This window comes from Bombina bombina, chromosome 7, assembly GCF_027579735.1.
Source record: "Bombina bombina isolate aBomBom1 chromosome 7, aBomBom1.pri, whole genome shotgun sequence".
Classification (NCBI taxonomy): Eukaryota; Metazoa; Chordata; class Amphibia; order Anura; family Bombinatoridae; genus Bombina; species Bombina bombina.
Window position 1 is genome coordinate 49822177 of NC_069505.1, and position 13604 is coordinate 49835780.

The following is a 13604-nucleotide window of genomic DNA, read 5'->3' on the forward strand; positions in this document are numbered from 1 at the left end:
ACAGACAGAGAGAGATATATATGGAACGACAGCAACGCAATAGGAACAGACAGAGAGATATATATGGAAGGACAGTAACGCAATAGGAACAGACAGAGAGATATATATGGAAGGACAGTAACGCAATAGGAACAGACAGAGAGATATATATGGAAGGACAGTAACGCAATAGGAACAGACAGAGAGAGATATATGGAAGGACAGTAACACAATAGGAACAGACAGAGAGATATATATGGAAGGACAGCAACGCAATAGGAACAGACAGAGAGAGATATATATGGAAGGACAGTAACACAATGGGAACAGACAGAGAGAGATATATATGGAAGGACAGTAACGCAATAGGAACAGACAGAGAGATATATATGGAAGGACAGTAACGCAATAGGAACAGGCAGAGAGAGAGATATATAGAAGGACAGTAACACAATAGGAACAGACAGAGAGAGAGATATATGGAAGGACAGTAACACAATAGGAACAGACAGAGAGAGATATATATGGAAGGACAGTAACACAATAGGAACAGACAGAGAGAGATATATATGGAAGGACAGTAACGCAATAAGAACAGACAGAGCGAGATATATATGGAAGGACAGTAACGCAATAGGAACAGACAGAGAGAGATATATATGGAAGGACAGTAACACAATAGGAACAGACAGAGAGAGATATATATGGAAGGACAGTAACACAATAGGAACAGACAGAGAGATATATATGGAAGGACAGTAACGCAATAGGAACAGACAGAGAGAGATATATATGGAAGGACAGTAACGCAATAGGAACAGACAGAGAGATATATATGGAAGGACAGTAACGCAATAGGAACAGACAGAGAGAGATATATATGGAAGGACAGTAACGCAATAGGAACAGACAGAGAGAGATATATATGGAAGGACAGTAACGCAATAGGAACAGACAGAGAGAGATATATATGGAAGGACAGTAACACAAGAGGAACAGACAGAGAGAGATATATATGGAAGGACAGTAACACAATAGGAACAGACAGAGAGATATATATGGAAGGACAGTAACGCAATAGGAACAGACAGAGAGAGATATATGGAAGGACAGTAACACAATAGGAACAGACAGAGAGAGATATATATGGAAGGACAGTAACGCAATAGGAACAGACAGAGAGAGATATATATGGAAGGTCAGTAACGCAATAGGAACAGACAGAGAGAGATATATATGGAAGGAAAGTAACACAATAGGAACAGACAGAGAGATATATATGGAAGGACAGTAACGCAATAGGAACAGACAGAGCGAGATATATATGGAAGGACAGTAACGCAATAGGAACAGACAGAGCGAGATATATATGGAAGGACAGTAACGCAATAGGAACAGACAGAGAGATATATATGGAAGGTCAGTAACGCAATAGGAACAGACAGAGACAGATATATATGGAAGGACAGTAACGCAATAGGAACAGACAGAGAGATATATATGGAAGGACAGTAACGCAATAGGAACAAACAAAGAGATATATATGGAAGGACAGTAACGCAATAGGAACAGACAGAGAGATATATATGGAAGGTTATAGCGCTGCGGAATCTGTTGGCGCTCTACAAATAACCGATAATAAAAAGGACAGTAACATAATAGGAACAGACAGAGAGAGATATATATGGAAGGACAGTAACATAATAGGAACAGACAGAGAGAGATATATATGGAAGGACAGTAACGCAATAGGAACAGACAGAGCGAGATATATATGGAAGGACAGTAACGCAATAGGAACAGACAGAGCGAGATATATATGGAAGGACAGTAACGCAATAGGAACAGACAGAGAGATATATATGGAAGGACAGTAACGCAATAGGAACAGACAGAGAGAGATATACATGGAAGGACAGTAACGCAATAGGAACAGACAGAGAGAGATATATATGGAAGGACAGTAACGCAATAGGAACAGACAGAGAGAGATATATATAGAAGGACAGTAACGCAATAGGAACAGACAGAGAGAGATATATATGGAAGGACAGCAACGCAATAGGAACAGACAGAGAGATATATATGGAAGGACAGTAACGCAATAGGAACAGACAGAGAGATATATATGGAAGGACAGTAACGCAATAGGAACAGACAGAGAGATATATATGGAAGGACAGTAACGCAATAGGAACAGACAGAGAGAGATATATGGAAGGACAGTAACACAATAGGAACAGACAGAGAGATATATATGGAAGGACAGCAACGCAATAGGAACAGACAGAGAGAGATATATATGGAAGGACAGTAACACAATGGGAACAGACAGAGAGAGATATATATGGAAGGACAGTAACGCAATAGGAACAGACAGAGAGATATATATGGAAGGACAGTAACGCAATAGGAACAGGCAGAGAGAGAGATATATAGAAGGACAGTAACACAATAGGAACAGACAGAGAGAGATATATATGGAAGGACAGTAACACAATAGGAACAGACAGAGAGAGATATATATGGAAGGACAGTAACGCAATAGGAACAGACAGAGAGAGAGATATATATGGAAGGACAGTAACACAATAGGAACAGACAGAGAGAGATATATATGGAAGGACAGTAACACAATAGGAACAGACAGAGAGAGATATATATGGAAGGACAGTAACACAATAGGAACAGACAGAGAGAGATATATATGGAAGGACAGTAACACAATAGGAACAGACAGAGAGAGATATATATATGGAAGGACAGTAACACAATAGGAACAGACAGAGAGAGATATATATGGAAGGACAGTAACGCAATAGGAACAGACAGAGAGAGATATATATGGAAGGACAGTAACACAATAGGAACAGACAGAGAGAGATATATATGGAAGGACAGTAACACAATAGGAACAGACAGAGAGATATATATGGAAGGACAGTAACGCAATAGGAACAGACAGAGAGAGATATATATGGAAGGACAGTAACGCAATAGGAACAGACAGAGAGATATATATGGAAGGACAGTAACGCAATAGGAACAGACAGAGAGAGATATATATGGAAGGACAGTAACGCAATAGGAACAGACAGAGAGAGATATATATGGAAGGACAGTAACGCAATAGGAACAGACAGAGAGAGATATATATGGAAGGACAGTAACGCAATAGGAACAGACAGAGAGATATATATATATGGAAGGACAGTAACACAATAGGAACAGACAGAGAGAGATATATATGGAAGGACAGTAATGCAATAGGAACAGACAGAGAGAGATATATATGGAAGGACAGTAACGCAATAGGAACAGACAGAGAGAGATATATATGGAAGGACAGTAACGCAATAGGAACAGACAGAGAGAGATATATATGGAAGGACAGTAACGCAATAGGAACAGACAGAGAGAGATATATGGAAGGACAGTAACGCAATAGGAACAGACAGAGAGATATATATGGAAGGACAGTAACACAATAGGAACAGACAGAGAGAGATATATATGGAAGGACAGTAATGCAATAGGAACAGACAGAGAGAGATATATATGGAAGGACAGTAACACAATAGGAACAGACAGAGAGAGATATATATGGAAGGACAGTAACGCAATAGGAACAGACAGAGAGAGATATATGGAAGGACAGTAACGCAATAGGAACAGACAGAGAGAAATATATATGGGAGGACAGTAACACAATAGGAACAGACAGAGAGAGATATATATGGAAGGACAGTAACACAATAGGAACAGACAGAGAGAGATATATATGGAAGGACAGTAACGCAATAGGAACAGACAGAGAGATATATATGGAAGGACAGTAACGCAATAGGAACAGACAGAGAGATATATATGGAAGGACAGTAACGCAATAGGAACAGACAGAGAGATATATATGGAAGGACAGTAACGCAATAGGAACAGACAGAGAGATATATATGGAAGGACAGTAACGCAATAGGAACAGACAGAGAGAGATATATATGGAAGGACAGTAACGCAATAGGAACAGACAGAGAGAGATATATATGGAAGGACAGTAACGCAATAGGAACAGACAGAGAGAGATATATATGGAAGGACAGTAACGCAATAGGAACAGACAGAGAGAGAGATATATGGAAGGACAGTAACACAATAGGAACAGACAGAGAGATATATATGGAAGGACAGTAACGCAATAGGAACAGACAGAGAGAGATATATATGGAAGGACAGTAACGCAATAGGAACAGACAGAGAGAGATATATGGAAGGACAGTAACACAAGAGGAACAGACAGAGAGAGATATATATGGAAGGACAGTAACGCAATAGGAACAGACAGAGACAGACGGTTCCAGGCTACGAGTGTGTAAAGAGCAGCCAGATAACCACTTTATTAAAGTGACAGGATAACAGATGTGGTACACAGATCTGAATAAAAGTTCTTGTTGTGGCTGCTGGTAAGGTTAGGAAAAAGGCTGGGCAGCTGCTTTCCCTTTCAATCAGTTTGCTCCTGTGACACTTCCTGAATGAAATCTAGTCAGGTAAATATAACAATCTGCATAAAACAACTTGTTTTGTCGACAAAACAAGTTAAAAAAAATATTAAACGTGCATGGCCTCTCTGGGCTTCCGTAGTCCCTTTAATTAAAGGGACATGAAACCCAAAAATTTTCTTTCATGATTCAGATAGAGAATACAATTTTAAACAACTTTACTATTTACGTCTATCATTTAATTTGCTTCCTTCTCTTGTTATCCTTTGCTGAAAGGTTTATCTAGGAAAGCTCAGAAGCAGCAAAGGACCTAGGTTCTAGCTGTTGATTGGTGGCTGCATATATATATATTGATTGCGATTGGCTCACCAATGTGTTCAGTTAGAAACCATTAGTGCATTGCTGCTCCTTCAACAAATGATACCAAGAGAATGAAATAAATTAGATAATAGAAGTAAATTAGACAGTTGTTTAAAATGTTATTCTCTATCTGAACCATGAAAGAAAAAAATTTGGGTTTCATGTCCCTTTAACATGCTGCGTTTTTGAGGAAAATATGCAAACTGATTTACAAATCTTTTCTGGTATATTATTCTTCAGGTTGCTGTACTGGGAGGCTGTGTATATGTTTAGTAAATTGCTGGACAATACCCAAATATTTTCTTCCACTTCTATTATCAAATGTATTTTGTTCTCTTTGTATCCTTTGTTGAAAAGCATTCCAAGGTAAGCTCAGGAGCCGCAGTGCACTACTGAGAGCTAACTGCTGATTGGTGGCTGCACATATATGCCTCTTGTCATTGGCTCACCAGATGTGGTCAGATAAGTCCAGGTAGATCATTGCTGCTCCTGAGCATACCTAAGTATGCTTTTTTTTACAAAGGATACCAAAAGAACAAAGCAAATTAGATAAGTGAAGTAAATGTGAAAGCTGTTTCAAACTGCATTCTCCGTCTGAATCATGAAAGATAAAAATTGGGTTTCATATCCCTTTAAAGTGAAAGTCAATCCAAGTGTTTGTGAAACGCTATGATTGACCATTGAAACAAATAAAGGGGATTTTCATTCATGAAGTATAAAATACTTCATGCTGGAAGCTCCTTTATTAGTTTGAAGAGTTTGCCGCACTGAGCTGCTCAGGCAGCTCACGGCAGATCGCTGTTTGCTTGAGAGATGAGGTGCCTGATTTCCCGCAAGGCTATTGGCTAAGAGGTGAAAAAGTCACCTCTCAGCAAAACAGGGTTCTGCCGTGGGCTGCCTGAGTAGCTCAGTGCGGCGAACGCTGCAAACTAATAAAAGAGCTTTCAGCATGAAGTATTTTATATTTCATGACTGAAAGTCCCCTTTATTTGTTCCAATGGTCAATCCTAGCGTTTCACAAACACTAGGATTTACCATCCCTTTAAGTGAGTAGAAACCTTTAGATGTGCTGGGTCCATCTTCTGTTCTGAAACCAAACTGTTGTTTATGAGTTTGTCCAGGATTTAGATAGAAACAGAAAAACGAATAAAAGATAAAGGTCTCAGATATGTAGTAAAAGACACACAATTTATTTACCTTTAGAGCTGCACTAAGCGCCAGCGTGGGACTCCCAGGTTTCCCTGCTGAAGCAATAGCCATATCTGTCATAACAGCGTTCATTCCAAAAAGCACCGACGGAGCCACAAAGGAGTATCCCTAAAACAAGAGAGAAAATAGCTCGGAACCATGAGAGAATCACAAGAGACACGAGAGCGAATTAAAGACGGGGAAATATAAACTGTATTACCGTGTAGAGCTCTCTCATTGGTCTAGAATTGGCTGCAGGAGCGTTTACAGACAAGTGGCGCATATGGCAGTTCTATAGGAGCAACACTGGACTTTTTGTAATGTTTAAAGAGACTTAAAGGGACAGTCTACACCAGAATTTGTATTGTTTTTTTAAAAAAAGATAATCCCTTTATTACCTATCCCCCAGTTTTGCATAACCAGCACAGTTATATTAATATACTTTTTACCTCTTTGATTAGCTTGCATCTAAGCCTCTGCAGATTGCCCCCTTATCTCAGTGCTTTTGACAGACATGCAGTTTAGCCAATCAGTGCATACTCCTAAATAACTCCACGGGAGTGTGCACAATGTTATCTATATGACACACATGAACTAGTACTGTCTGTGAAAAACTTTCAAAATGCTCTGAGCTAAAAGGCGGTTTTCAACGATTTAGAAATCAGTTTGAGTCTACCTAGGTTTAGCTTTTCAAAAATACCACCAAGGGAACAAAGCAAATTTAATAATAAAAGTCAATTGGAAAGTTGTTTAACATTGCATGCCCTATCTGAATCATGAAAGTTTAATTTTGACTAGAGATTGTCCCTTTAAAGGGACATTGTACGCTAAATTTTTCGTTGCACAAATGTTTTGTAGATGATCCATTTAAGTAGCTCGTCTGGGAGTGTTGCTGTAAAAACGTTTAGTTTTGTTTATTTTTTAAGAACATTGTGCTGATTTTCAGACTCCTAACCAAGCCCCACAGTGTCAGATGTAAACTGATGTCTACAGACTCCTGCTGGTTCCTGTTTATGTTATCTGTCTTTTCATATGCAAGGAAAAGGGGGAGGGGGAGTGTCTGCTCTTTTGGATTTCCCACCCCCTTTCACTGGGTGTCCCAGCCTAACCTCATCAACAGAGCTAAACTGGGAGCTTCTAAGTAACTGTTTAAAGGGTTTAATACTGGATGTTTAGATCAGTATCTGTGCTTATTCTTCTTTATAGTATTGTCTGTTACATGCAGTTGTATGAAAATTGCTGAATACTCTCCATTTAACCCCTTAATGACCACAGCACTTTTCCATTTGTTGACCGTTTGGGACCAAGGCTATTTTTACATTTCTGCGGTGTTTGTGTTTAGCTGTAATTTTCCTCTTACTCATTTACTGTACCCATACATATTATATACCGTTTTTCTCGCCATTAAATGGACTTTCTAAAGATACCATTATTTTCATCATATCTTATAATTTACTATAAAAAAATTATAAAATATGAGGAAAAAATGGAAAAAAAAACACACTTTTTCTAGCTTTGACCCCCAAAATCTGTTACACATCTACAACCACCAAAAAACACCCATGCTAAATAGTTTCTAAATTTTGTCCTGAGTTTAGAAATACCCAATGTTTACATGTTCTTTGCTTTTTTTGTAAGTTATAGGGCCATAAATACAAGTAGCACTTTGCTATTTCCAAACCATTATTTTTCAAAATTAGCGCTAGTTACATTGGAACCCTGATATCTGTCAGGAATCTCTGAATAACCATTGACATGTATATATTTTTTTTAGTAGACATCCCAAAGTATTGATCTAGGCCCATTTTGGTATATTTCATGCCATCATTTTGCCGCCAAATGCGATTAAATACAAAAAATCGTTCACTTTTTCACTAATTTTTTCACAAACTTTTGGTTTCTCACTGACATTATTTACAAACAGCTTGTGCAATTATGGCTTAAATGGTTGTAAATTCTTCTCTGGGATCCCCTTTGTTCAGAAATAGCAGACATATATGGCTTTGGCGTTGCTTTTTGGTAATTAGAAGGCTGCTAAATGCCACTGCGCACTACACGTGTATTATGTCCAGTAGTGAAGGGGTTAATTAGGGAGCATGTAGGGAACTTTTAGAGGTAATTTTAGCTTTAGTGTAGTGTAGTACAAAACCCCAAGTATAGATCTAGGCCAATTTTGGTATATTTCATGCCACCATTTCACCGCCAAATGCGATCAAATTAAAAAAACGTTACATTTTTCACAATTTTAGGTTTTTCACTGAAATCATTTACAAACAGCTTGTGCAATTATGGCACAAATGGTTGTAAATGCTTCTCTGGGATCCCCTTTGTTCAGAAATAGCAGACATATATGGCTTTGGCATTGCTTTTTGGTAATTAGAAGGCCGCCAAAGGCCGCTGAGCATCACACGTGTATTATGGCTAGCAGTGATGGGGTTAATTATGTAGCTTGTAGGGTTAATTTTAGCTTTAGTGTAGAGCTCAGCCTCCCACCTGAAACATCAGACCCCCTGATCCCTCCCAAACAGCTCTCTTCCCTCCCCCACCCCACAATTGTCCCGCCATCTTAAGTACTGGCAGACACTCTGCCAGTACTAAAATAAAAGCTATATTTGGGTTTTTTCTTAGCATATTTACATATGCTACTGTGTAGGATCCCCCTTAGCCCCCAACCTCACTGATCCCCCACCAAACAGATCTCTAACCCTCCCCCTCTGCCTTAATGGGCGCCATCTTGGGTACTGGCAGCTGTCTGCCAGTACCCAGTTTAGTAAAAAAAAGTGTTTGTTTGTTTTATTTAATTGCCCTTTTCTGTAGTGTAGCTCCCCCCCCCCAGATCAACCCCCCACATCAACCCCCCACCCCTTCCAGATCCCTTAGATTGTTTATTTATTTATTTAAATTTGGGCTTTTTTTTCTTGTATTACCATTTATTTTTCTGCAGTGTAGCGGTTCCCTCCCGCTACTGCCCCGTGCACGCACGCACCCGCCCGCCACCCCCCATGCACACGCGCGCTCCCGTGCGCGCTCCCGCCCCCCTCCACTTCAGCCGGCACACCGATGGCCGCCCACTCGCCTCCCAGACTTGCTCCCACCCACCAACGATACTGGCCACCGATGTCCGGTGCAGAGAGGGCCACAGAGTGGCTCTCTCTGCATCGGATGGCCAAGGGGGGTTATTGCAGGATGCCTCGATATCGAGGCATCACTGCAATAACCGGAAAGCAGCTGGAAGCGAGAAGGATCGCTTCCAGCTGCTTTCCAGACCAAGGACGTACGCCACACGTCCTCGGTCATTAACTGTATTTTTTTTGAGGACGTGTGGCGTACGTCCTTGGTCCTTAAGGGGTTAAAAGGATATGAAACCCAAATATTTTCTTTCATGATTCAGATAGAGCAGCAATTTTAAGCAACTTTATAATTTACGCCTATTTATTTTTTTATCTTGCTATCTTCATATGAAAAAGCAGAAATGTAAGCTTAGTAGCCGGCCCATTTTTGGTTCAAGACCCTGGGTAGCGCTTGCTGATTGGTGACTACATTTAGCTCTGTTTGTACTGTGTAAAGCCAGGACATATAGCTCGAGTGTGCAGCGCCAAACCCAAGACTTCTAGGGAGGGACAAGAACTTAGCTAATCTACCTGCTATGAGTGATTCAAATAGAGCATATAAATTTAAACAATTTTCCAATTTACTTCTTTCTATACCTGTCAATCTAAGCGCTAACCAGCGCCTTTCCAGGAAGAAAGATGGACAAACTGCATATACACAGTTTGTCTATTCCTTAAAGGGACATTAAACCACACATTTTCCTTTTATGATTCAGACACAGCATAGATTTTTTTTTTTTTGTTTAAATAATTTTTATTGAAAATCGGTACATTGATACATATCAGAGCGAAATTATACTTACAATTTCTTATAACAACAGAAAAAAGAAACAACTTGCAAAAAAGTTAAGCAATAATAATCAATGACCTAATTTTCTTAGGTATTTTCAGGACAATTCACTGCTAAGAGGGTAATCATGACTCAGTATCAGCAGCTGTAGATGATAAGACACAACCCTAAGGAGTTAATTGGAAAGGGGGAATAGGAAAAGGAGGGTTGGTAAATAGGTACAGGGGAGTATCCTATCGAATCAAGAACATTATTTATAAGCTAAGATTATTTCCATAGTATCGTGGGGAGCGGGGTTTAAGAACAATTCTCAACTCATCTATTGTAGGCCCCTTGTTCCCAAATAAACTGAATATTGGATATCATATCTTGTTTACCAAGATAACAGTAGTGCATTTTCTCTAGCGTAAGAACATGGGTTATTTCTGACCTCCATTGAGCAATGGTAGGTATCTCCTGTGTTTTCCATAATCTGGGGATTAGCCTCTTAGCGCAGGTTAGCATTAAGAGAAGCAATTTCTTACGGTAAATGCAGGAGAGATTTGGAATGTGGCTGAGGAGGATGATTTGTGGGGAAAGTGTAATGTTTGTATTCAATACTTTGTTTATGTTCTTTTCTACCTGACTCCAGTAGTCACCCAAATTTGGGCAAGACCACCATATATGGGTTAAGGTTCCCTCTTCTCCCCATCTCCTCCAGCAACTAGAAGAGGCAGTGGGGTATATGACCCGCAGGCGTTGTGGAGTATTTTGTAGTTCAGTTCAGACATAGTTAAGGAGATGGAAGAGGAGTGGGTGTGGCGGAAGCAACACTTCCAGGTCTTCGTATCTAATTCAGTTAGAAACTCATTGGACCATCTCGCCAAATATGTTGGGCGTTTCTCAGGGAAGGAGTCCCTAAGGATTTTATAGATTTGGGAAAGATGTGCTCTTGTGTTTTTCGGGTTAGTACATATCTGTTCGAATGGAGTTAGAGGTCTCAATATTTCTGTCCTATGTGGGTGATTTCATGTCTGATTTGTAAGTAAGCATACCAACTATGGAATGGCGGTCCTAGCTCCTCGCTGAGTAACTGTCTGTCTTTGATAGCTAGGGGGGTAGTTATTAAATATATTGGAAGGTTAAGTAGGAGCTTGTTAGCATTAGTATGAGTAAAGAGGCTGTGTTTTAGAAACAAGTGATAACGGAGTAAGGGGGTTAGGGGGGATATTGTTGTTGAAATTCCTTTCATGTGTATAATCACTTCATCCCATATCGCAAGAGTGGTTCTAATGTATTCACTGTGTTGTATAATGTGGGTCTAGAGTCTTTAGGGAGCCAAGCTAAATCTCTCATGTGTTTAGTCTGGGATAGATGGCTCTCCATCTGTATCCATAAATTCGAGGTGGTAGCATGGTTCCAAGCTACAATTCTGGCTAAGTGCGCAGCTTTATAGTAATTAGTAATATTCGGGACGTTAAGACCCCCGTCCTCTTTGCTAAGGAACATAGTATGCTGAGCAATTCTCGGGCGTTTGTAGGACCAAATAAAGGAATTTATCATCTTTTGCTGTGTCTGAAGGTAAGATTTAGGTATAGTAGTGTTTGGAATAGGTATAAATATTTGGGGATTACCATTATTTTAACTGTGTTGATCCTACCTAGCCACGATAGGTGCCCCTGCCAATGCCAGGATTCCAACAGATGTTTGACACTGTCCTGGAGGTTGGTGAAGTTATCGGAAAATAGTTTATGAGTGTCTTTAGGGATTGTCAAGCCCAGGTACTTAAGTTTGTCAGTAAGTACAAATTTCGTCTGCTGTGTTACAGTCTGTATTTCTCCAGGTGTGAGATTAATCGGCATCAGTCCCAACTTCTCCATGTTAATGGAGAAGTTGGAGACTTGCTTGTACCTCTCCAATGTCTCGACCAGGGCGGGTAAGGAGGTAGCTGGTGATCGTAGTGTGAGGATCACGTCATCCGCAAACAAGAGGCATTTCTGTGTGATATCTCTGTATTGCAGGCCTAGAATGTGTTGGTTTTTTCTAATGTTTAACGCTAGGATTTCAACTGTGATAGCAAATAACAGGGGTGAAAGCGGGCACCCTTGGCGAGTCCCATTAGATATAGAGAAAGGTTGAGATAAAGTATTATTTATTTTAACTTTTGCACTTGGGTTATGATAAAGGGCTTGTATTCTATTAATAAACGTTTCAGAAAAGCCAAACTTTGACAGGGTGTACCACATAAATTGCCAGTCCACCCTGTCAAAAGCCTTCTCTGCATCTGTGGAAAGCAAAACTAAAGGTGTGTGGTTGAAGTGGGCATGTTGTAGAGAGTGGAGCAATCTCACAGTGTTATCCTTCGCCTCCCGGCCTCTAATGAAGCCTACCTGATCCGGATGAATGATGTTAGGCAGAATAATGTTCATGCGGTTAGCTAGTATTTTAGCGTATATTTTCATGTCTATATTTATAAGTGATATCGGTCTATAGTTACCAACAATGTCTCTAGCTTTACCTGGCTTTGGGACGACGGTGATCATTGACTTTAAAAGAGAACTAGGGAAGGTATTACCACGGTCTATATCAGCGAAGAGTGAGAGAAGATGGGGACTAATCTGTGTCTGTAGGAGTTGGTAAAATTTTGCCGTAAGACCACCTGGGCCCGGTGATTTGCCATTTGGTAGAGAATTTACTACTGAATTAATGTCTTGAAGAGTAATAGGGGAATCTAGGAATTGTTTGTTCTCATCCGTAATAGAAGGGGTGTTAATAGTGGTAAGATATGTTTCTAAGTTTCTCACCTTGTCTAGTGTCGTGGGACCCTTTATATTGTATAGATTTGTGTAATAGGAAACAAATGAGTCAGTAATTTCTTCGTTTGTGTGAGTAATCTCGCCCGAATTTCGTCTAATAGCTTTAATAAAATTGGAGTATCTTTGTCTTTTAAGGGAACTGGCTAGAAGGCGACCCGCTTTATTGCTCTCCACAAAGAACTTAGATTTAGTGGTCAGAGCTCTCATGTGGGCCTTCCGTATCAGAAATTTATTAAGGTTTTCCCTTGCTTCAGTTAATTTGGTAAGTTTAGGAACTGAAGATGGGTCCGCTTTATGTGCTGATTCGCAGGTGGTCAGGTCCCCTGTCAAAGAGGTAAATTGAACCGTATGTAGTTTTCGTTGTTTAGCATTGTGCTTTATTAAGACCCCGCGTATGTAACATTTATAGGCCTCCCAATTGTTTGCGAACGACGTGTCCTCGGGCTTATTTAAATCAAAATATTCATCTGAATGTTTTTTAATGTCGTCTACTGTTTCCTGGTCAGTAAGTAAGTAATCGTTAAGTCTCCAGTTAAACGTGTTGCGAGGTTTACTAGACCATTTAAATACAGTAGAAACCAAACTATGATCCGACCAAGAGATATGGGTGATCTTTGAGTGTATTAGAGTTGAGAGGAGATTCTGGTCACATAGGATATAGTCTAACCTGGAGTACGAATGTTGGGGATGGGAGAAAAAGGTATAGTCTCTCCTGTCTGTGTGTACTATTCTCCAAGTGTCAAATAAATTGAGGGATTGTAGGGCTGCGCAGTTGGATCTAACGGTATTATTACGCAAATAAGACCTCCCATTAGATGTATCCAATGTCGGGTTTAGGGGGAAGTTGAAATCTCCTCCTACAATATCGGTACCTTTAGCCATATCT

General features: G+C 39.9%; 1 protein-coding gene across 1 annotated transcript in view; it reads right to left on the reverse strand.

Moving 5' to 3' along the window:
* Window positions 1-13604, reverse strand: part of LOC128665860 (ribosomal protein S6 kinase alpha-5) — a 141020-nt gene that overhangs the window by 60426 nt on the left and 66990 nt on the right. The window contains exon 10 of the mRNA XM_053720096.1: window positions 6033-6152. Within this exon, the coding sequence (XP_053576071.1) occupies window positions 6033-6152 (120 nt within the window). The remainder of the gene's footprint in view (window positions 1-6032; window positions 6153-13604) is intronic.